We start from the raw sequence: 25,700 nt of genomic DNA, 5'->3' as shown, positions 1-25,700 counted from the left end.
GTTATTTTATTCGACAGCGTCAACACTACAAATACTTAGGGTGTATTTGGACCCTATTTATTCTACAGTGTCAACACTACAAATACTTAGGGTGTATTTGGACCCTATTTATTCTACAGCGTCAACACTACAAATACTTGGGGTGTATTTGGACCAACTGTGTGTTTATTTTTTCCACCATGCCAGAGCAGTTCACGTAAGCTGGCAGTTGTAATTAATTACTGAATGGACACATTTTGTTGATTAGCAAAATGTGCTGAACCACACCCATCAGGCAAAATAAACTGTACAAGTCAAATGGAATTCGACACAAGGCTGCTATGCAGTTGAGAAATCCAGCCGTTGCCAAGTCTACGTAGACTGACATTGCACAGTGATGTTACTTATCCATGCGTTATATTCATGTGATGAGACAGGTGTTTGTTGGCCTCGCTTTCATCTCTGTCTACAGAGGCTTGTGACCTGCCTGAAAAATACCTATGTCTGCTGTATGTATAGATTTGAGAGCAGCCGAGTCAGTGCATTCTAAACGGACACATAATGCACATGCTGGTACAGGTTGAAAAGACAAAAGAGACTTGTAATCATTCATCATACTGGTCATTGATTTATTTGGTGGTAGAGCACAAGTCAAAATCCAGCCATCATGACAACTCTGGTAGTGCTATATTGGACAAATACTCTAGGTTTCACATCTTGGTGAAGCCTGTTTAAATAATACAAAATAATCTTAGAGTGTTATTTGATGTGCACAAGCACACACAAAACCAATCAGGAAGGATTGTAAATTCTTTGCAAGCAGTTTTTTATCCTTTTGTTGAGATCTGTGATGGCAGTTGTTCACCTTATTGGCAGGGTTAGGTTATGTACAGTATCAGTCTTGGTGCAATACATTACATTTATTCCTACTTAACCCTATGTTACATCATGCCAATTCTATAAAGCTTCATAGAAGACTATCAGTGCACAAACTGTTGATTTTGTGCACGAGGGGCTTCAGTCAGTGCCAACCAGCAGATGCAGAGTTGGGTGTATTTAATGGTATGGAGTAAGGTACTCTGGTGTCACAGGATAGTGATAAACTGCAGTGTTGTTATAGCTGGGAGTGGAAGAGAAGTCCTCTGCATAGACCATGGAATGCCTCCATTATACTCCAGACAAAAACGAGGAAAAACAAAACGGAAAACATGACGAGTGACAATCACAGATTGCTAATTAAATACCAGCTACGTACAAGGAGTGCATGGAAGCAGCAACAGTACACGATGATACATACACAGACATATTTACGCACAAATATTAGGCCATTATGCAAAGGCCTTACAATCTGTATACAAACGTCACAATCAAAGACGCCCCCCCTCCTTCTCTCCAAAAGAGAAACAGACTGAACTATAAGGCTATATAGGTTTTTGAGGTCTGTTTCAGAAAATTCAGTCATGGAGGAAGGGGAGGGGGCGGGGGACAGCTTAGGAAAATGACACCTGTGAATCGCCTTAACTGTAATATTTAGGTTCCACTGCTTTTTCTTTTTATCCCACAATTTTTGTAAAGGTTCCTGCTTTAGCCACACTGCTGAACAGACACCGTTTTAGATATTCAGAGGTCCCATTCGCCTAGAGCTGTCAGGGATACATAGAGTTACATTAATACTTTGGGGGGGGGGGGGGGGGGGGGGGGGGGTATAGGTCAGAGGTCAAGGGCTCTTCACAATTCGAGCTCCTTCTGCACCCCCCACATGGTCTCGGCGCTCTTCAGCAACTGCTGCTCCTCGGAGGGCTTCAGCGTCATGTGGATGACGTCTGTCAGGCCGCTGTTGCCCAGAACACAGGGCACGCTCAGGAACACCTCGTCCTTCACTCCATGCATGCCCTGGAGAAGAAGAGATGGAGGAGACATGTTGGGGTCAGTAGGAGAAACGCCTAGAGATGTATGATACCCCGTTCCCGTAGAGATGTATGATGCCCCGTTCCCCTAGAGATGTATGATACCCCGTTCCCCTAGAGATGTATGATACCCCGTTCTCCTAGAGATGTATGATACCCCGTTCCCCTAGAGATGTATGATGCCCCGTTCCCCTAGAGATGTATGATACCCCGTTCCCCTAGAGATGTATGATACCCCGTTCCCCTAGAGATGTATGATACCCCGTTCCCCTAGAGATGTATGATGCCCCGTTCCCCTAGAGATGTATGATGCCCCGTTCCCCTAGAGATGTATGATACCCCGTTCCCGTAGAGATGTATGATACCCCGTTCCCGTAGAGATGTATGATACCCCGTTCCCGTAGAGATGTATGATACCCCGTTCCCCTAGAGATGTATGATACCCCGTTCCCGTAGAGATGTATGATACCCCGTTCCCGTAGAGATGTATGATACCCCGTTCCCCTAGAGATGTATGATACCCCGTTCCCATAGAGATGTATGATACCCCGTTCCCCTAGAGATGTATGATACCCCGTTCCCCTAGAGATGTATGATGCCCCGTTCCCGTAGAGATGTATGATACCCCGTTCCCGTAGAGATGTATGATACCCCGTTCCCCTAGAGATGTATGATACCCCGTTCCCCTAGAGATGTATGATACCCCGTTCCCCTAGAGATGTATGATGCCCCGTTCCCGTAGAGATGTATGATACCCCGTTCCCGTAGAGATGTATGATACCCCGTTCCCGTAGAGATGTATGATACCCCGTTCCCGTAGAGATGTATGATACCCCGTTCCCGTAGAGATGTATGATGCCCCGTTCCCGTCATTTCAACGTCCTATACTCGTACAAAAGCATAAAAACTTGTGGTTTTGCACCGCGCTCTGCTACTTTAGCTACTTTAGAATTAGAATCCTGAAAAGTAACACTTTAGGACATATGAGGTTTCCACCCGTCAAGAGACCATATTTTCCACTTAGCCTAAATCTTTTTTAGGCCACGGGACCCCAATTTCATGTTTTTTCTTCTTTTTCTTTGTTTATCTTTAGGAGCCCAATCTACTCTGCATTTAGTTAACTCTGAAAGTGTATACATGGATTTTGTACAGACCCAAACAGGGTCCATTCTGACCCCTGGTACGGGTCCCCGGACCCGACATGGAGAAAGCGTGTATGGTTTAAGTGTTGGGAGAGAGAGTGTCTTCTCACCTGGACCAGGGTGGACACAGGGTGCACCTTGTGGAGGTTCTTCAGTATGCTCTCCACCAGGTCAGCCACAGACATACCAATGGCCCAGGAAGTGTAGCCCTTCAGCCTGATCACCTCATAGGCTCTGGTGCACACAAAAAAGGAAAAAAACAAACACATCGTTACATTAGAATTGAGAATAGCAAGTATCTGACCGGCCATGGGAGAAAATGAAGCTGCTGTAATTGTATGTAATGTACAGGTATGTATGACGTAATGATTCTTTCATTCCTGTGCTGCATTCAAAGTAGCGGTTTGTTTGAAGTGTTGCTCAAGCCACACTGCGACTGCGTACATGAAAAGGCGTAGACTTTTTATTCTTCCATTCCGTGGAACAGAGCAGGAATTGTGTGGAGCGAGACGGGGAGTGGAAACGGTGAAACAAAGACCTATGATTGATTGATGCTTCACTGCATCACTGTAGAAGGTGAGGCCATGCCAGCTGAACCAAACCCATCACTCACCACCACATGTGAGTGACTACTGTTCAGCAAATAAGGGAAAAACAGCGTCCTCTTTTCCTTTGAGTCACTATCTCGAGAGACTACTGGTTCAATAACAATCGCTTTCTGGGTTAAAAAGTAAACTTGCCTTTGATCAGCCTCCAGTACTCTGCACTTACTTACGCACTGTAAAGTAAACCAGTCCTTTCACGCCTTTTGGCTCAGCGCCCAGGTATGAATTCCTCATGTAATCTATGTAATCTAACTCCATTGGATTCCTTTGGGACTCTGACAATTTTGTCTCTGGCAAGGTCCTACATTGTGTATTATAATGGCACACTGTGGACCCAGATAATTCAACCCTAAATATTTACTTATGTAATTTGTCTTCTTTATGGCGCGTAAGTGGACAGCACAGTCTTGCATCAGACAGGATGTACTACGCGCATGATTGCTTTGAAAATGTAATTAACTGTGGCTGGATGAGAAATTACTTCCATGTAGGACTTCAGGCTGAGAGAAACAGATCTCAGGATGGTGTGCGTGGGTGCGTGCGTGTGGTGTGTGTATGCATTAGGAATACAAGCTGTAATAGGGCCTCCCTGCACAACGAAATGTGAAGTCGCATGGTTTCAACTCACCCGTCAACCACCATCTTGTGGACTGCCTTCCAGTTCTCGCTGTCGTCATCTGCGCCCATCTTTGGGTTGAGGGCCTGCAGGGAAACACCGGCAACGTTCACACCACTCCACACGGGCACTGATGGAGAGAGAGAGAGAGAGAGATGATGATGATGATGAGTTATTTCTTAGTTGATTAGTACAGTGGTTCTCAACCTGTGGGTCGGGACACTCAGGGGAGGTCCCCACATGATTTTAGGGGGTCCCTAGATGGCACTGAAGTGACCTTTTAGATTTAAAAGAAAAGACCATTACTGCATCAAAAGTTATAATCAACAAACTATAATAACTACTGGTCAAACATTGGCCAAATTGTCGAATAATATAAGAAATAGGCATGAAAATAGACGATCTACAAGCTCACAACGCCTTGCAGTAGATCTGCTATTTTCACAATATTTATCTGTGGAAAAGAGTCAAACTAAATGTAATGCCTCAATTCCTACAATTCCAAGTACTTATCAAGGTAGAAGGTCTATCTATGTAATGCCAATTGCCAAAAGCCAGTAGCCATTGTAAACTGAGCATTAGAAGAATAGATTAGAATAGATACATTAGAAAGTTCCTCAATAACCTGAACAGGCTGGTCTGTGCACGATTGTATGTGCAGATTTGTCGACTAAATCAGCTAGTCAATTCGTGGACAAATTCCTTTAACTATCAGTCATCTATGACTATACAACTAAAACCTTTTGCAAATGAACATGATTTCATTCACGTATCTAAATATACTACAGACGAGCACAGTGCATCTGCCAGGAGATCAGCTACAGTAGATTTGATGACGTGCACTAGAATGACAGAAAGTCGGTCACAGGTGTTTTTGCGTACCACTAGAGTCTCCGTGCTCTCCGACGATCCAGCCGTGGCAGCTGGAGGGGTGGAGGTTGAGCTTCTCTCCCATGATGTGGCGGAAACGGGCGGAGTCCAGGTTGGTTCCGGAGCCGATGACGCGGTGACGGGGGAAGCCGCTCAGTTTCCAGGCCACGTAGGTCAGGATGTCCACTGTGGAGGGTGACAGAAGGAGACAACGGTTTAGGATCGGCTATATAGTTTAGCATTTTCATTAGCAATCCGTATTTCTCTTGTTTTTTTTCTCTAAAGGCTTAGTTTTAGTTTACATTCGTTTTTTTAACTTTTTTTTGTGGTGCTTGAAAATCGCCTGGACTACATTTGCACGCACCACTACTGATGACCGTAAAGACTATAATGGACACTTTTTCATGAGTGGCTGCCTCTAAGCCAATGGGAGACTTATCCATAAAACCCATAGTCTGAACGGCATAAAAACCTATACTCTGAACGCCGCAACGCGGAGCGAGTGGCAACAGAAGTTATGTTATGAGCTAACTGGAGCTAGAAGAAAGCCATCAACAAAACATTTATTTTTGAGCCGAATGCGCATACCAAACGAAAACAAAAGCCTGGGTACCGAGACTACTGTTCCTCTGTCTCACCTGGGTTGGAGACGACCAGGAGGATGGCGTTGGGGCTGTACTTGACGATGTTGGGGATGATGAACTTGAAGATGTTGACGTTGCGCTGCACCAGGTTCAGACGGCTCTCGCCCTCATTTTGGCGGGCTCCGGCGGTGATCACCACCACCTTGGAGTTGGCGGTGCAGCTGTAGTCTTTGTCGGCGACGATCTTGTGTGTCTTGAGGAAGAGGGATCCGTGCTGCAGGTCCATGGCTTCACCCTTCAGCTTGTCCTCCATCACATCAACCAGGGCCAGCTCGTCACACAGGTCCTGATGAGCACACATACAGACAGTCGTCCTGATCTCTGGCCGGACAAACCTCTTACGTATAAAGGTTACGTTAAACCGCGCTGCCGACCCATGTCCAAAACCTAGCCCGCAATGTCTTTTGCAAACTTTCTCATTGTAAATGTAACATTGAGATCTGTTGGTCTGGTTCCTCTACTGCTGTGTTCGCACTAGCGGCGATACAAGCTACAAAACATCAACATCTCGCCCACTATATTGCTGCAGACTCGCCATTGTAAGCGTTGCTCAAGCTACACTTGGGTAAATAAAAAGTGTAGGGTTAAATATCACAGGGAACTGGTTAACTCTGAGAATTAGTTTTTTCTTCCATTTGCAGAACAGAGCAGGAATTGTGAGGAGTGGAAATGGTGAAACAAAAACATGACGGATGCTTCACTGCGTTATTGGAACATTGAAAAAAGTTGAAAAAAGCTCAATCTTTCTTTTTTTGTCACACCCGTCACTCAGCCACCAGTGACAGGGGTCAATTTGTCGCAGCTTATTGTCGTTTTGTCACTCCTATTGTGAACGCAACATAGGCCTCGACAACTCACAACTTTATTTTACTAATCAACCACAAGGGGTGATTTTCCTCACACGATCTTTGGGATATAATAAGGGCACATGCTACTCTGGATATCCTGCTCCATTCAGGGAGGTTGACCTAACAACCTCCATGAATGGCGCCACTAAATCAGAAGTCTGATTTGAGTAAATAAAGAAATACAACACAGGGAGATAAACGTGACAACGTTGAGACATATCAAATGTCAATATTTGATGTATAAACATTTTGTACAATCCCTTTTGGTCATATCAGTAACACTATTTACACTGCGGTTAATCCACCCAAATATACTTTGTTTTGTTTTTGAGCGGTATGTATGTATGTATGTATGTATGTATGTATGTATGTATGTGTCTGTTTGAGTATGGAAATACCGCTTGGTGACCTAAGGTGGCACTGTTGAGCAGCCTAAAGTGCTACAGTACAGCTGTTGAGCTTCATACTGACCACTAAAACTATAACAATAGCACAGTACAGTATTTTGTTTGTTTTTTGCTGTCTTACCTTGAGCAGGACGCTAACGGCGGAGGCCATGCCCACCATGCCGACGCCCACCACTGTCACCTTGCTCCTGCAGCCAATAGGCTCCTCCTTCATCACATGGGTGATCAGCTTATCCTTGGTGGCCATCTGAAGAACAGAGGAGGCAGAAAAGAGTGGGGGGGTGAGACAGAGACGTAAATGCGAGCGTTGTATGAAGTAGCAGTGGCTCAGGAGGTAGAGCGGCCGCTTGGGGAAACGGAAGGTTCCCACGTGTGCTCTCTGGCTCCCCCAGTGTTACCACCGAAGTGACCGCAATTGCCTGCATGGCTCGCACGGTTCCCTCCCCTGTGAGTGTGTGAATGTAAAAGGCACCATATATGAATGCACCATACTTTACTTACCATTTTACATAAAAAGGATGGTGAGACAGGTGAGAGACTGGCTATAAAACACTACTCAATGCTACTGCTTGCATTTCAACTCAAGGGCAACTTGGCCACTCTTTATAAAGGGCTTGGCTGGTGCTTGTCACGATGACGATGCCAGTCGTCTATATCCATAAATGGGAGTTCTACATTGGCATGATGTCAGCACTAAATGTCTCTGCCATCCCAGTCAGACTGGGATAATTAGTAAGATATGTCAGATATCTCCAAATATAGAGTACCAATCATCATCATCATCATTTTTTGACGGCGGTCGAGATAGTGTATTTCACAATATGACGCCAGACTTCCCGGTCCTTCATTGCCATCCCCAGTTCCTGCTTACTGATGTCTGTGTCCCTAGCGATGACATCAGGGAACGACAGTTTTCTACCTCTGGTCTGCTTTGAGGCAGGACTCCAGAGAAGGGAAGATATAACCTAATTGTCAGCTCTGTAGCAGTGGCCGGCAAACTGTGTTCTTCTGGATCAGACTAGTGAAGAAAAACGGGGAAGGTTGCCGTATATTGGATTAATCGATGGGTGGCTCTTCCAAGACAGATTTTGCGCTCTCATTAGAAGGCGGGTGTAAGTGCCATCGTTTCTCTAGTTTCTTTGAAAGTGTCCATGTCTCGGAGCCATAGAGTAGAATCGGCTCAACGGTGCCAATATTCAGTGGATAACTCTGGCGACCTATCAGTGAGATAGGTGAGAGACTGGTAAAACAGATGAGTAAAAAACTATACACTCTTCTGTGTATAAGGAAATTGAGTATTAAGCAAGGCATGCCAGTGGGCACAGGCATGCTGTTGCCTAACGCAATGCTAACAGGCCTAGACAAGGCTGTACAGTACATGACTTCCTGTCAGTCATCCCTTCCACGTTCTCATTCTGCCTTCCTTTCTTTTACTCACTCTTGAGTTCAGTCACACTTAAGACAGTGTTCTCTTGACACTTCCACAGGGGGAGTTCCATTCTAAGGAGTTTTCCGCAGAAGAGCTTTGGTGTCTTAATACTTCAGACCCTTGCCAGACAGGCTTCACGTGAGCCCAAACAGGAAAGACGTACAATGTTGTTTTATTGCATCCACCAAGACTCCTGCGCGCAGGACGGGTTTCCATGGCAACCTGTGCCTGGCTATCTGGCGGAGCGCGGCAGCCTGTTGCCGTGCAGCACAGCACATCACTCACACTGCTGTTTATAGTACTGTACTTCCTGGTTGAGTTCTCACAGGCCAACTTACATCACTGTCATGACTAGGCAGCTTTGCCGCTGTGTGCTTTGCCGTTGTGTGGACACAGGCACGTATAGTGGAGATTAGCAGTCCTTATTAATTTGTCATAATACTTCCTAGGGAGGGTTATTCTGACCACTTATACATGGCTTAGCACACAGGCTCTAGGATACATGAAGTAGGACAGTCACACACACCTACACATCCAGTTATCCAATTATCTGGCTCCGTCAGAGGGATGCATGCTGTAAACCACCTGACCCCTAGTCAGTAGTGTATTAAGTAGATGTACCCAAGCAGCATACTGCACTAAGTGCAATTTAAGTACATGTACTCAAGTACTATAATTTTGAGGTACTTACATGAGCATCTATTTTTCAATACTCTGCTTACTACATCACATAACAGAGGAACATATTGTAATTTTCCACTCTCCACTGCAATTATTTGACAACTTTAGTTACATTCATTAACCAATTATAACCGATTTTATAAAAGTTCCAATTTACAAGCTAAACTTGTAGATCTGGTATATTGATGCTAATACTTTTGCTACTTTTGTTTTCTACATTGTGGTGGGCTATTGCTAATTTTACTTGTAAATAAAGTTACTTTCCCCACCACTACCCCCCTATCAGAGCCACATGGGTGGGTGGGGCGGGGGATGCTGCAAGATTTCCCATTGTTTGAAAACATGACTTTAAATGACAAAATAAAACCTTCCATATCTGCTGGGTGAAGTACAACAATGTGCAAACACAGCAGCAACATTCGTGAGCTGCTGTGACAGGAGAAGGATATCATCATCAAATGGAACACAACCACCCTAAAGACTAGTACGAACCATGTGTGTGTATTCCTGCATCTGCATCGAGTTATCTCAGTACATAGAAATTGATTTATTGAAGATTCTGACTTTCAGTTGTAGCCTACATAAGTTTTTGTAATTGTATTGTTCCACTTTTTGCTTTGGCAAATGGCAATGTAAACATATGTTTATGTTCTCATGCTAAGCCCTATGAATTGAATCGTCGAGGATTACAACAGGACAACATGTTCATATCTGTGGTTACTTCCCGTTTCTACTGCCGAGGAAACATGGCCACAAAACCTGTAAGAACGAGTCATGGATGGACTAGGATTACTGCAGGGGTTATTAGTACTACTGGGTGCTCAACAAACTAACTGCAGGGGTTATTAGTACTACTGGGTGCTCAACAAACTAACTGCAGGGGTTATTAGTACTACTGGGTGCTCAACAAACTAACTACTACACATCATGTCTTTTCTGAGTAGCCAAGGAATGTAACTGGGACTGTCCCGGTTGAGGCAAATACACATTTTGAAGAAGATAGTCTTTCTTTTCACATTTCTGTGACCTTGTCTACTGTACAACATGTACACCAAAGAACTTGTTATGTCGCCTGTGTGACATGGGGGAGACCATGTCTCCCAAGACACTTTGACATTTAGTCTAAAAACCAAGGGGTGAGTGAGGGCTCCGTCACTGATGGGGTCTCAAGTGTCAAGTGACTGATGTTCATTATAGGTCATTCCCACCTGATCATGTAGGATTTCTCATTCGGAAGAATCAGAACTATTTTCACACACTGGCAGAGGTGATAACTGGGTTTTACGTTCATTTGACAGATTAAAATAAATAAATAAAACGCATCATGGTCAGCCACACCTCCAGGCTGGCATTTCTCAAAAAACAGGACAGACGGGACTGATTCACCACTAGGTTAGACAAAATCTAACAGTGAAACTGGTACGATTCCAAAAGTGGTAGGTCTTAATCTACCCAATAACAAAACAAAAACACAGCCAGTCTGACTGTATGAACTATAGGGCATAGCAGTGGGTGGCCGTGGTTTTCTGGCACCACTGAGAAATGAATGAATCCAAATGAATCCCCGGTCGTGGTGAATTGTGAAAAATTAAAAATACAAAACTGTGAACAATGTATTAAATGTATCATATAATTAAATATTCAATCATAATAATATTTATATTAGATTAATAATGAATTAAGCTTGAAGATCCTAACCTGACTCCGCCAGGTGGGGCGGTATTGAGTTCACGTTGTGAAACAAAATGTGAAGCTCCATCTGGCGGAGTAGGCTATGAGTAGGCTACGGTTATGAAGACATTTTGGATGCTTATAAAAATGTATGACCTTATGATCTATTTAATCCTTGTATGCCCTTAACCTTTATCTACTTTAAGTCCTACGGTGTCGCTTGCCAAAAAAAGAACATTATCGTACTACATAGGGGTGATAGGGCTACAGCAGTCATCAGGTGGGTGTGGTTTTATGCACTGATGAGAAACTGGCTGGATGCTACAGTAGTCACGTAGGCTCTTACGAGTCTTGCCATGGTAACATGCCTAGTGTAGTAAGTTAGCCCCAAAAATGGGCAAATAGTAAATACCATATTGCTCATAGTTTTGCTTAACGTTAACCTCACAGTCACAAGCTCACAACTCTTTTTGCCCATGAATTCTGTTATGCAATATTGCAGCATCCGTCCTCACGTGCTACTATAATATCGCAAAGGGGGAAAAACGTTGAAAAAACAACAACAACAACCCAACCCTTGTTTCGCATCCTAGTCTAAATATAACTTGTTGCGTTGGTAAAAGTAGCCTATACCACATATATCCAACAGTAGCCAAATTATGCACAACATTTTAAATTGTTATATTTCCATTGTCTATTATAAGCTAATTATTATCATCCAGATGTCTTACCTTGGTTTTGGTTTATTATGTGGATGTAGAAACAGTGAATGTGAGTTGGAATGTCTTGGAGCCTGTCTGCTGTGTGTAGATGCAGTACTCTGCAGCAGTGAGTCGCGTGGAGGTGGATCCCTGGTTTTAAAGAGCTGACATGCATCGCAGCGGGGTGGGTCTCCGCGGCCGGCTCGTGTCGTGTTAAATGTCACGTAACTCGAGGCAACGTGACTGTGCCACTGCACTGCCACGGCAGGATGCGGTTAAGCGCACTACGATCATGGCAGCAGGCTGTGTACTGTAGCATACTTTGTTATGCAGTGCAGTGCGTGATTCTCAAACATTTCTCATAATTTCAAGGACCCCCCCCCCCCCCCAAGGAACCAGATGAACGACCCTTGGTTCCAGAGTTATGCAGATCTGTAGATGCAATGAACCCGGAGGGTCCTTTTGATTGATTGATTGAAGAATTTATTAACAGTTTGCAGAATTACAGTACATTTCAAGCACAAACTTGCCGTGCCTTGGCTTTGGCTTGGATCCCACTTGGAGTTTGAGAACCACCGATCTATTGTGTAGTGTACAAGGAGGGTCCTTGCCTTGGCTTGGATCCCACTTTGAGTTTGAGAACCACCGGTCTATTGTGTAGTGTACAATAGTAGTAGTACAATACATGATGCTACATCAGGCTATAGTCAAGAAACGAAAGTTTTACGGGATAACTTGGATATGTCATTAGAACGTTTCAGTTAAAGTTTTACATGTGCGATTATAGCTACATCACACGACACCATCAGAGCTTTGCATCCCACACCCCACTCCACTGCACTTTAGTCCCTCGTTTGTGCCGAATCTGGGTTGTACATGGTTCGTTGCACTCCCTCTGGTGTTGTGGGTGTGGACTTCGTTAACATTAAGGAAGTATCTAGACAGGTACATGGGTATCTTGGTGGAGTATCGAATCTTGTGGACCAGACCCATTGCAAGATGCTGTACTCTGTCGTCGACCCTAAGCCATTCCAGTCTGTCAAAGTGGGCAGGGGTGAGGTGGGTTCGGGGGTGAGGCCAAGTAGGAGCCTGACCAGTTTGTTTTGGGAAGTCTGGAGCCTAGTTTTGAGGGCCTTTGAGGTGCTGTGGTACCAGGAGGTGCATGCATAGTCAAAGAAGCCTTGTACGAGGGCTCCTGTTAAGGTCTTCAAGGTGTTTTTGTTGACCAGTGAGGAGATCCTGTAAAGGAATCTTGTTCTTTGGTTGACTTTTTTGATTACGTTGGTGGCCATTTTATCACCGGAAAGATTAGCCTCCAGGATGGAACCTAGGTAGGTAATTTCATCTTTACGTGTGATAACATTGTCACCCACTCTAACCAAGGACTGGACAAGGTCTCAATGGCTAAATAAGTTTGATTTAAAAAAAAAAAAAAACATTTTCCACTCATTGGAACATCAAGATCGACATCTGAAAGCCAAATCTGTCTCACAGTCACAAATTGGATAGTGTGAGCTTGTAGATCTGCTATTTTCACAATATGTGAAATAGGCTTAAGTGGTTAATTGACTTAATTCATAATTATTTTGTAGAAATGTATTGGAGCTGTGGAGTCGAAAGTAGGCTACAATATTTTCATTGAAATGTAAGTCCTATAAACAATATACAGCACAGAACAAATTACTTAAATATATTACTCAAGTGAATGCACTTAGTTAGCCTACTCAACTGTAAATGCTGAATATTCAAAATCCTTTATTTGTAAATGCTAACATGATTAAAGCAAAGAGTACAGTACGGCCTATTTGGAACTCGAAAATGTGTGAGTGAAATATCTTCTATGTTTGATTGTGAATTAATTTGATTAGATTCCTATTAAAATTGGCATGTAATTTTAGCCCATTAACTGACTATACTATGCAATGCATTTCAATATATTCCATCTGGTCCAACTCTGGTATAACCCTAGGCCTAGCTCTGATCCATATGCCTTCATTAGAGTGAAGAATGAAGGCATTAGAGCTATGGAACAGAGCCTATATTAAATTAACTTAAAGTGCAACATGCCTTAGAATCTAAGCTTCAAATCCCTCCAAGATTTTAACATTTTATAGGATATTATATTAAAGACTATAATCTATCCTTAATGAAATATTAGCCCAGGCAAATGCTGCTCCTTTTATTTTGTCTGTTTACTTGACTGTGGACCGTGTGGTCGGTGGAAGATAACTGGGTTATTGTAAATGAAACGTTCTCAGGGATGGAGATTGTGGCTGCATTTATGCCTTATCCATAACTTTATGGCCTTATCTCTGACTTCTGCTGAAGCAACAGCATCTAAATAGCCCCCTCTCCTGTCTAGTTTTAGTTATTACAACAGCCAGGTCATTCTTCATTTTATAGGAAATAGAAAAAAGCCTTGTACGAGTCGGACCATTATGGTTTGCCCCCTTCCTATATGAACCCCTATATTGATCATGTATAGATGGCTAAGTTGTAAACATACTGTAGTAGCAAGCAATGTGGTTGTATTAAAAAAGGCCTTATACTTGGGGAATGTTATGAATGCAGAATGTTTTTATTAACATAGAAAAGCAATAGTTACGAATGCACAGTGTTACGTTATTTTATCATAAAAATAAATATAAGGTTTGAAGATCATGTACAGATAATTACAGGAGCTCCAATGTTTTCAGTTTTTCCTCCCCATCACCCACAACGAAAACGTATGGTGCTGGTTCAATTTCCCCTGGAGAAGGCTGTGGAAACCTGGCATGAGTGAACATATAGGCAGAGATTCCAACTCATCTCTTGCACCTGACCTGGTGGTGACTCAGGGATCCTTGGCACTTGGCAGGAAGATTTTCTTTACACCCCTGTTTTGTCTCTTCAGCAGTCACTCAACCACCTTGTCCATCAGCTGCACCATCACCATTATGATGCCATTCTGTAGAGTCCGGTCAGGAGAACCGGCTTGGCGTTTCCTACGTAGCATGACTGTTGCTCCTACTTTCAGCTTCATTTTCTGGCCAGGGACTCCAGAAAGTGTCAGTGAATTGAGGAACATAATTGAGTCAGCTGAAGAGTAGAATGTACATTCTCCATGGAACTCAGCCAAGCAGCTGTTGTTGATGTTCTCTGATATACCCTTGTTCAGAGGAGTGTATACACTGCCTCTGAGAAGGTTCTATTTGTCACCATATCCATTCTGGAGGTCAGGGAAGGTGTCAACCTTAAAAATGTTTACATATAGTATCGTTGCTGTCGGGAGGAAACCACCTAACTCAATTTTTGATTATTTATTTTTGCACAAATCTATGCTATCTGTGCTATTGAACACCCTTTATGTCTGTGTGTTGGTTAAAAAAAGATTGAACCAATGGAAAGTATTAAAAAGTGCTTCGGGCAAAAATTCTCAACTCAAACTGTCTGCTAAAGCAGCTAACTCCACCACCTCTTCCCCTCTCATGCAAGCAATAAGACAATATATAAAGTCACAACACCAACTTTGATGAGGCAGTATTGCTTTGTTTTCAAAATATAAGGTTTTCTTTGTTTCCTGAAAAATGTTTGTTTTTCATTTCCTGAAAAATGTTGGAGTTAGGTGGTTTCTTCCAGACAGCAGAGCTATGTGAAATGTGGATTTGATTACCCACGCACTACATGTGACTATAGTGCATTCTATGTATTACAGGGTTAATAGGACAACAATGTAGCTGACCTGTGCCCTTGGGTGGCTCCAATCATGTCCAATGATATGATCCAGCTCATTCTCTGCAGACTTCAGTCTTCACGGTGTTCAACTGAGAAGGCAAGACAGTCGTTTGAAATGAGGCAAACATAACCATAACCAATGTCTATGTAAGCAGAAATTGAGCAAAGATTCACAAAATAACTGATACTGATGCTTGCATATTTTAATAATCATTAAACCCATGTATGAGTAATATTAGAATATAGCCAGATTTTTTTACACACACACACACACACACACACACACACACACACACACACACACACACACACACACACACACACACACACACACACACACACACACACACACACACACACACACACACACACACACACACACACACACACACACACACACACACACAAGTGTCTTACCTGTGGCATCAGTCGGCTTCAATAAGCTGATCTTGCTAATTTTCTGACAATTCTTCTCATGCCCTCAGCCGAGAAGCGAAGATAGTTGTACAAATATGCAAATTGAAAGGCTGAAAAGTAGCCTGTGCAAAGGCCCGGCCTTTGTATTGTAATACTGGTTTGTGGATTCAGAACCCGCGTGCGTGCGGGTAGGAGTAGGATCACAAATACTTTGTCTATGAAGTTGTACACATTATACATGCATACATGCAATAGGATAAATCTGCAGGATATTTGGTCTGAGAAATACTTATTCTAAAGTTCGACCATATCAAATTTAAAATGGTCTTATTAAGGTTCGACAAATTCGGCTTAAGGTGGGAGATGACTAACCTCCGCCAGATGGGGCAGCAGAGAGTACACTGGGTTCCCCCCTCCTGCTCCCATCTGGGAACTCTCAGGCAGACTTGATGCCCAGCCACAAAACGGCCTGGCCAATCAGCAGCAGCTTCTAGCAGCTTCTAGCAGCAGCTTCTAGCTTTTAGCTGCTGCTGATTGGCCAGGCCGTTTTGTGGCCGGGCATCAAGTCTGCTGCCCCATCTGGCGGAGTCAGGTTAGGAGATGACTTGCAGTTTTCTAATCTAGGTTAAGGGTCTTGTACTGTATAGGGGTGAAATTGGGGCTTAAATACACATGTTGGAAGATGCTGACATCAAGATTTGCCAGGAAGTTAAATTTCTGTGGTTCAGACATGAGACATCTTTGAGAAGTTAGCAGTTAACATTTCTTTCTCCTTGTTTTTAAGGATTAGCAATATTTTTGAAGGTGGGGTACATACAGTATATGTGAAATTGTGAATGATATGCAACTAATACTTACAGTAAAACGTTAAAAGGAGAGTTTTATTTAGAGAGCAAATTCCTTATAGCCTAGTAAAGCCTACAGTACAATGGATTCCATAAATCAATATGCTAGTTCTAATAAAGTTCAATAAGTACCCCCAGGAATCTACTGAAGGAATGTGTTTTTCTTCAATGCTGAGTTTTGTATTTATTTTAACCAGCAACAATGATGAAGTTGGATTTCTTAACAATTAATAATCATTTCATTATTATTCATGTGAAATAAGATTGGCATCATCAGCAAATAAAGTAATATAATTTAGTTTTTGATACTGCAGCAATGGCATTTATGTTGTCAACACCATTAAAGTTCAACAGGCAATCTTCTGTGATATCCAGTAATCAGATCAGAGATATTTCGAACCACGGTGATATCCAGTAATCAGATCAGAGATATTTCGAACCACAGTGATATCCAGTAATCAGATCAGAGATATTTCAAACCACAATAAACCATCCATATCAAGTCAGATCAGCTTATTTAAACAGCTATTAAAGTATGAAACATTACACTTGTAGCAGATGAAGAAATCTTGATTTTAGACTAATGACTATGGTGAAAACCTGCTCTCATGCATACTCACAATGTTCATGTTGTACGTCATAGTCCTTTGAGGAGCCAGACCAAACAGTTTGGCATTTCCTCTACGATGTAAACCAGTGCATTCTATTTGGAGAAACCGTCCACAGGAGCGGAGGAGAAACACACTTTGCTTGTATCCCAGCATCTTTGGTTCTGTGTTTCAAGTTGAATGCTGAGCAGATCGAAAATGACTCGCTTTTGACCCACTCATCATTTCAAGTCTATACCGGTCTGATAATCCTTTTATGTTTTCAGTTTATGGAGCTATGTTCCTAGGATTGCTCTATAGTTTATGACCACTGTTCAACATGGCCAAAATGATAACGGATTGATAAAACCGGAGTCTAGTATACATTAGCACTTAAGTGTCTGACACTGGACTTTGTTAAATTGATTAACTTCAGTTAATATATGGCAGTCAAATTATTCAGCGGAATGAAAATAATATCAATATAAATGATTAACCTTTGGGCTCCATGGCTATTTTAGCCCTCCTGTTATATGTTCAAATTTAGTGACATCTTTATGTCACTAACTGTGTCTGCAAAACAATTCTTCCATAGTAGGATAATAAAGATAACCTTGAACCTTGGTTCAGGAGGCCGGAGGTCACTGTAATTTACTACTGTTATGTCTGCTCTGCAATGATGTTAGTCAGTGTAAAGTTGCACTGAGTGATTAATCACACTGGTGTCCATTCATCTCATCAGGGCCTGATAGTTAAAGATCTGGGGAAGTTGAGGCAGTGTGTGGTTGTGTGGACTTTTGCCCTTGTGTTGGTGGCAACTCTATATGTTGTATTGTTATGTATGTGTGCTAGTTTCCGTCTTTCTTTAAAGGCGGATTTAAGCTTGGAGGCCTTCTGTAAGTTTGATTTAAATAACTATTTTATTCATACACTTTTCCTTTGTTCTTTTCCCCTGGGTGTTACTACCCTGGCCTCATCACAAGATGTTAAAGTTAACATAAATAAAGCTATCAAAGTCAATTGGAATTGGTTGTTCCCCAGAATGTTTTGACTGTTGTGTATTTGTAATGTTTTGTTCAGGTGTAGCCCTGTTGATGAATACTCTATATAATACCCTATGCAATAACTTAAATTACGTATCCAAATACTCAATGTTGTTGTTTTATGATATTAACTATTTTACGTATTAATACAAAATGTATGGTCCTCAACAGGTAAAGCCCTCTCTCTACCTCTCGATTTTCAGTCTAAGGTCAAATCAATGAAGATGAACTTCCTCCCAAGACGACATTATCTATTCTTATCTCTACATGATCTTATCTCACTGAGTTCAGAGAGCAGGACAAGCAGATACGCTGATTCTGGGAAGTCAGAATTCCTCAGAAAAGGGAGTTAATAGAATCTCAAGAAAAGGGGTCCCTGCAAGTATCTCCACCCAGCACAAGTACTTGTATTATTTATTTATTTCCCACCACGGAGTAACCTGGCGGCAGAAATAGCTATCCACCTCAGAGGAAAGTCTGGTAAGGCCGGCAGTGTCGGTAGGCCAATCAGAGGCAGGCGGGGCGTTACCATGTCTATGCTCGGACGTACGCGTTCACATAGGTCAGGTGCTTGTTGTCAGAATTCCTCAGAATAAAATGGCGGATATCTCAAGAAGGGGAAGTGCACCAGATAGCCTGGTTGAGTCATCTTTATTGTCTCCACCAGGCCAAAGGCCTGGGGAGACCGGGAGAGTATGTTTTGCACTCCTTCTGTCCATATGTGTCTGTCCACCTGTGAACAGCTAGTCTCCGGTACCGTTGGCTTGATCAGAGCCAAACTCTGCACACAGATGCCAGAGCTGAACCTCCGCCCCAAGTTTTTCACATGGACAGTTTTGACAGTCCACCTATACAGATTTTGTCCAAACATCACACAAATCTGTACACAGTCTCTCAGCTCTCTATATCTATAGCCATTAAACGAAACAAGTCTTTCAGATTTTTCATAGCCTTCTCCATCCTGATTGGCTAAGGTTGGCTTCCAAAGTTTGCAGGTGTACTCTGTTTTGAACAAAGACCCTCTAATCATGACCACAGCGTGAGATGTTTTGCACGCACATTTCCACTAGGCCGAGGAAGAAATGCCACTTGAACATTTCCAAATCAGCCTCAAGGTGGTAGTGTCAGATTTTTTAAAAACCTTTTCCTATAACTGCACCGATCTGCGTAAACCTTTTTATGCACACTCCCTAGAGGCCAAGGAAAAACATCTGGCGTGCATTTTTCAATTTTGCCTTTTAGAGCGCCACCAGGATGCCGACTTATGGTGCAACACATTTTTTATCAGTCCTTCAGATTTTATCCAAATATCACAAGTCGGTACACATGATCATGTGTAACATGTAATCAAGACTGATATGTCATGTATAATGTATGCCAGTCATTTATTGAAAACACAACATGCATTAATTTATATTTTATAACTTTACTAAGCATTATGCATATCAGGGCTTGACATTAAGGCTTGTCCGGGACAAGTAATAAATCTTTCCGGACAAGTGCATTAAAATTGGTTTTGACTCTTGGTTTCACGTGTTTCAATTTACAATTTACAATTACAATTTAGGCATTTAGCAGACGCTCTTAATCCAGAGCGACTTACAATAGGCAAGAACAAAAAGCATGGGAATACATCACATATGTAACAAAATGCATTTATCGCGAAACATGCGTAAGCTAAGACCGTGACTAGAACATATCTATATAATGACACTATACATATAAACTATAACTAGAACATATCTATATAATGACACTATACATATAAACTACACATATGTGCTATACTATGCTGTACATATATACTATGAAGTGCTATGACTACATACAATGCACTTATTGTGCTGTCTACATGACATGCTATAAGTCTGTTTCAAATGCTATATAAGTCTAAGAAGTGCTGTCTAAGGGGGTAGGGTAAGTGCTATGGGCCATGATGGAGTCTGAAAAGGTGGGTTTTCAGACTACGGCGGAAGATCGGGAGTGATGCTGCAGTTCTGATTGCAACGGGAAGTGCATTCCACAGTTTTGGGGCCAGAAGGGAGAAGAGTTTGGGACGTGTGGAGCGTTGTCCCGGCGTTTTTAGTGAGGGTACTTCCAGCTTCCCTGCGTTGGCTGATCTGAGTGCGCGGGAGGGTTTGTAGGGTTCAATCATGCTGGCAAGATATGGGGGAGCCATACCTTTGGTTGCTTTAAATGCCAACATCAGAGTTTTGTATTCTGTGCGGGCAGCGACCGGGTACACCGTGTTTCTGTGGCTCTCCTAGCAGCCAACAATATTGTCTGGCATTATTATCTGGCTTTCCTAATAATCACCTTTCCAATACTGTAAATAGCCCTAGAATGTCTGTGATCTTACATACATTTCATGTATTCCAAATGTATTCCAGCCACAGATCGGTCCTATCCGTGCATGGTTAGCAGACTGACCACGTTGGCATTTAAACTTGTAGCACTGCGTGTGTACTCACCCAGTAATTCATTCCAAAGACTTGGAGTCAGATATTGTCCTCTAGTTTCATATCCAGGAGGAAAAGCTAGACTGAAAATATGAAAACGTCCTTTGGGAACAGTTGATGTTTGGGATGCACAAATGTATGGGGCACACAATTGACAGGTGTGTTGCGTTTTCATGTGCCTATATTGTGTGTCCCATACATTTGTGATTCCTAAAGGAAGTTTTGATATGTTCAGTCCTGCACTCATTCCGGGCCCCTCACCGGAGAGAATGTCGTCCGTGTACATGCTCATGGAAAAGTGGAGTTATTTGACTACACGTTTTCTGCCAGATCTTTCAAATGAATATGAAACTAGTCCCCAAAACTACTCCAAATCTTAGGAATTCATTATTGGGTGATTGCAGACACAGTGGTACAAGTTTAAATGCTGATGAGATCATTATAGTAACCGTGTTCGGATAGGATCAATGTATGGTTGTGTATTTGGAATACATGAAATGTATGTAAGATCACATTCTAGGGGTGTTAACTTGTAAACTGAGAATATTCATCTAATATTCAAACATGTACTCAACAAAATCAACTTACAGTTAGGCAAAAAGTTAATGTCAAGCCCTGCATATACTGTTTGTTATATCTTTAATATTGCCCTGTTATAGAACCACCAGGAGACATATTATTGCAAATAAAAAACAATTTAGGCTATATTACTGTGCACATTTTGTCCAAACATCACAAACGCTCCTATCCTGGTGGAGACCTGTGCCCAGAGGGGCACTTTTTCTAGTAGGAAATGTGTCCAATTAGTTTCATGTCTGCTCACTCATAGGTCTACAATGTAGACTCTACATTAATATGTTCAGTATATCATTTACGAGTTTAATATCCTGTTAGAAGATAAAAGACAAGTAATACAACGGACTGAGGATAGGCCTAACAGATATTGTAGTTTTTATTTATTTGTTCGTTTGTTGAGGGACTCCTATATACAGGTTTAATGTTTGTCTTTCCTACACAAACATTAAAAACGCCATTGTCAATGGACAGTTTAATGTTTGTTTTGTCACTAACACAATCATTAAATGCAATTAACAATGAACAGAGTTTAATGTTTGTTTTGTCTGTCACTGAGCAAAGCGGCATATGATGTTATGTTATATCGCGAACCCTCGATGATGTAAAATGATAAGGGTTGGTAAAGCGCCCCTCACTTCACACGGGTGTGATTGTTTATAATATTTACCACATTGACAAGCCTATCATTGAGCCAGATTTGACCGCCAGGCAACTTGAGGCAAGAAAAACAAAACACCTGTCCTTATAGTGTCCTAGGTGGCTGTGTTTTCAATTCAGATGAGGCTGTGTTGTAGCTCTGGTTGATTAAACCTGTCCTGTCCTGCGCGTAACGTCAGTCACGTGAGAGGAAGTTTGACATGTGCGATCCAAACTTTTCATGATGGAATAATTTAAAGCAAGCTGTAAATCTAGATGCAACATTGCAACCCGTCTACCCGCCTACTCCCTACTGTTACTAATAAAAACCAAACTTGCAATTTAGTTCCAAATGAAAAAGAAAGGCAGACTGCCACGTGCAGTGCCGTATTTGGATGTGTTGAAGTCTTGGAACTCGACTTCCCTACGTCTCCTACAATGGGCTTGTTGAGCTTACTTGAAGGTTGAGGGCAGGGAATGGAGCTACTGGTATACCAACGATGTGTGCGCCAGGAATCGCGTCCTCTATCGCCGAGCGCGGAGCTTCGGGAGGGGACGCCCGTGGTGCGGTGAGGGAGGAAGGGGACACCCATGGCCAGATGAGCTGAATAAACCCTAGCATCAAAGAGGTGACAGATGTCGCAGCCAGATCGCCCTCACATCCGAACGAAGGAACTCGTCCCGCAGGTATTTATGCCTCTCGACCTTCCAACTACTCCCGGTCATGGTTAAATATTGTCCATTTAAAAATATATACATCGACTGTAGTCAAGTGTATAGTGTTGACCATGGCACTTATGTTAAATGTAGTTCTGATAAACGTTGTTTTTAACATGAACTTAGTTTAACCGCATCATTCCAACCGCAGTATGTCCCATGATGCATTGTTAACATGTAAATTAGATGGTTTTGGTTGGTTACCACCAGATTGCCAAAACCAATCGGATCGGTCAAATAATGGTCAACCCCCCCCCACCCCACACGCACACGCACACACCCACCCTGTCCATCTGTGTGTGTTGTGTGTGAGGGACCCATTTTGGTTCATTGCATATCCCCTTTTAACCTTTCTTTCGTACACAAAATAAATACAACAATGTATTTAGCGAATGCAAAGTCCTTAAGCCAAGCGGTTGCCTCCTGGTTTGCTGTATGGAGGGTGACTAATCCTCCTTCTAGTCTTTGGAAAGGGCAAACTTCAATGATGTGCTCCATGGTTTGCTCCTCACCACACGCACACAGTGGGCTTGGGCTACTGCCCCATTTGTGAAGGTTGGCCAAGCAGGGGCCATGGCCAGTCCTGAACACCACTGTCTCCTTGGGAAGGTGGTGCCAGGGACCTGTTGGTTGGGGTCTGACACCAGGTGTTTGTTTGGGACCTCATTGGACTCCCATTCCCTTTTCCAAGCTGATTGGATGGTGAAGTCAGCTGATGGGGTGAGTTGAATATGTCTGCATGGATTGGTAGGTGGGGAGAGTCTTTGACCTTTTGAAGCATCCTTTGAGAAACTGCAATCTTTAAAAAAAAAAAAAAGATTTCTGAGATATTTTTATTAGACTATTATATATTTTAATAAAACAATGAATAAAATATATAATAGTCTAATAAAAATATCTCAGAAATCGTTTACATTTTTTGAGGGGCGATATGTCCAGATTTTAGTGTGTGCAAACACAAACTTTGTCCTACACAAACATTAAATGCCATTGCCAATAAATGGACAATTTTGAGTGTTTGTCTAAACACAAACATTGCGTAACACAAACATTGAAGACAAAGGTGAGGACGCAAATTCTGATTGGCCGGAATGAGATGATACTATATGATGATGTACAGTACGATGATTATAAGAGCTCCCCTCACTTCACACAGGTGTGATTTATTTTATTTTATATAGGCCTAGTGATAATTGCATATCTAGAATCACACAAGAAGACATTTTGATTTATTGATTTATGACCTATCGGTCAAGAGTTTGGCGCTGATGGGTCCAGCAGCAGTTTGTGAGATTAGCGCAAACAGCACGCACGCTTGCGCGTGCACACACACACACACACACACACACACACACACACATACGCAGTTGCACTGTCCCTGGCCTTTGGCCTGGTAGAGATAATTAATTATTGAAAAGTAGTTGAATTGGGCTACATGTATAACTCCTTTGGGAAGTGAACTCAGCTAACAGACCTGACATAATGACACATGCAGGCTCTCAATGATTTAACCATTCATTTTACTTTTGACTGCTCACTCCTATTATGGACAGTTGAATATGGACTAGACTAGGCCTACTATGTAATGTACTGTGACAGATGCCTGTTAAGGCTTTCACAGACGGTACTCCTATATTCATTTACTGAATGTTGATAAATTGAACATGTGTTATGATACCTGACTTTCCTCCAACGATCAATAAAGTTTTATCTTATCGTACGTTTAGATAAGAGTGGAAGTTGGTCGACACCAGTGGTGTCATGCTCGTTGCACGGGGTAGGCCTACTACGGCGTGGGCAAAAAAAACGAAGCAAAAAACGAATAATTTCCTATACAAACATGTTTCCTACTACTATTTATACACTCGTAAACCTAAGTAAAATTAATATTAATCACAACATGCATTATGTAGGCGCGCGTGTGCGTGTGACGTCATTAAAATACTGTACCCCTGAGAAAATAAAAATCACCATTACATTTAAAACCACTGGTGGACACAACTGCAGCAGCAATTCTCGATACAATAAAAGCAAGAACAAGAAAACAAGAGCAGCAATATAATGAAATTATAAAAATAGTTAAAATAGCATTCAATACAATCTACAATAGATTTATGGTACGGTGGTACTGGTAATAATGATGATAAACTTGTGACTATGGTACAGAACATCCAGTTTGTCTTTCTCATTCAAGATAGGGTTTGATGAGGTCAGAACAACAAATGGAATTTCAGGACAGGTCAGCTCCACATATGGAGATCTAAGTGTGGCAGCGGGGGCAGTGTCTTGAGTGTACAGGGTTTGATGAGGGCCCAGGTATGGCCAGGCCTTAATGTTCGGGCCTGTTGAGAACTCTAGTCTCCATCCCTGATGATGTCACGTGATGTCACGAGGTCATGCCTGGGGTGACTGACGGACTTATGGGAAATGCACGTTTTCCTAGTGAATGTGACCTGTGTTCGCAACAACTACTGTATACTTATTTCTACAGTAGTAGACAGGAGTTATAGCAAAAGTGTTCTACAGTACCTGCAGATACTGTTGTGATGTGTTCTTCTGTTTGTATCTAACAACAACATCCTAATCCCTGTGAATCAGGTTGGTTTTGCATTATTAGGCTACACATATAGTACGCAGGACACACTGGAGCATGCTCCAAAGTTAAAACTGTATTGGTTACCATCATTTGGATGTGACGTCATTGCATGACACGCACACACACACACACACACACACACACACACACACACACACACACACACACACACACACACACACACACACACACACACATTACATTATTTGTATTGACTATGTATGTTCATTCTCATTCCCACACAATAGTAGAAACATGACTATTGAATGAGAACCACTGGCGCAGTAAAGCCTTTTCACCACTGGGAGGTGCTATTATAAAGGCAACACAACATCCTCACATCAACTCACCATGATACAAAACCATTTGTGTACACTGACTCTGGGGCCTTCCTATAGCTGTTATGCAGATATACATTTTTAAATGAAACATGTTTAAAAGAGTATGTTAATACAATATAACGGCCACATCTGCAGTTGTTTGACAGTTTTTACTTGTAATTTTGCGTTTGTTTGTTTGTGTGTGCGCTCCAATATTGTATGTAATTGCCCTGTTCTTGTTCAACTATGAACTTTGACGAAACCCGAAGCAACTTTAGTGATTTCACTAC

General features: G+C 42.2%; 1 protein-coding gene across 2 annotated transcripts; it reads right to left on the bottom strand.

Annotated features, from left to right (window-relative positions):
- Nucleotides 1-591: 591 nt before the first annotated feature.
- ldha (lactate dehydrogenase A4) lies at nucleotides 592-22,431 on the bottom strand. 2 transcript variants are annotated; one of them, XM_079501930.1, is made up of 7 exons: nucleotides 22,235-22,431; nucleotides 7,140-7,265; nucleotides 5,758-6,049; nucleotides 5,132-5,305; nucleotides 4,262-4,379; nucleotides 3,139-3,262; nucleotides 592-1,872 (listed from the first exon to the last, which is right to left on the bottom strand). In XM_079501930.1, exons 1-7 carry the CDS (start codon nucleotides 22,397-22,399, stop codon nucleotides 1,708-1,710), a joined length of 1,164 nt encoding a protein of 387 aa, XP_079358056.1. In that variant the 5' UTR covers nucleotides 22,400-22,431; the 3' UTR covers nucleotides 592-1,707. The 2 variants fall into 2 exon arrangements, with proteins under 2 accessions (XP_079358056.1, XP_079358057.1); XM_079501931.1 differs by lacking the exon at nucleotides 22,235-22,431 and adding an exon at nucleotides 11,531-11,684.
- Nucleotides 22,432-25,700: the final 3,269 nt, after the last annotated feature.

The sequence above is a fragment of the Electrona antarctica genome (genome assembly GCF_951216825.1).
Source record: "Electrona antarctica genome assembly, chromosome: 5".
Taxonomy (NCBI): domain Eukaryota; kingdom Metazoa; phylum Chordata; class Actinopteri; order Myctophiformes; family Myctophidae; genus Electrona; species Electrona antarctica.
The sequence above is the reverse complement of the archived record's forward strand: the minus strand, read 5'-3'. Positions and strand labels throughout refer to the sequence as shown.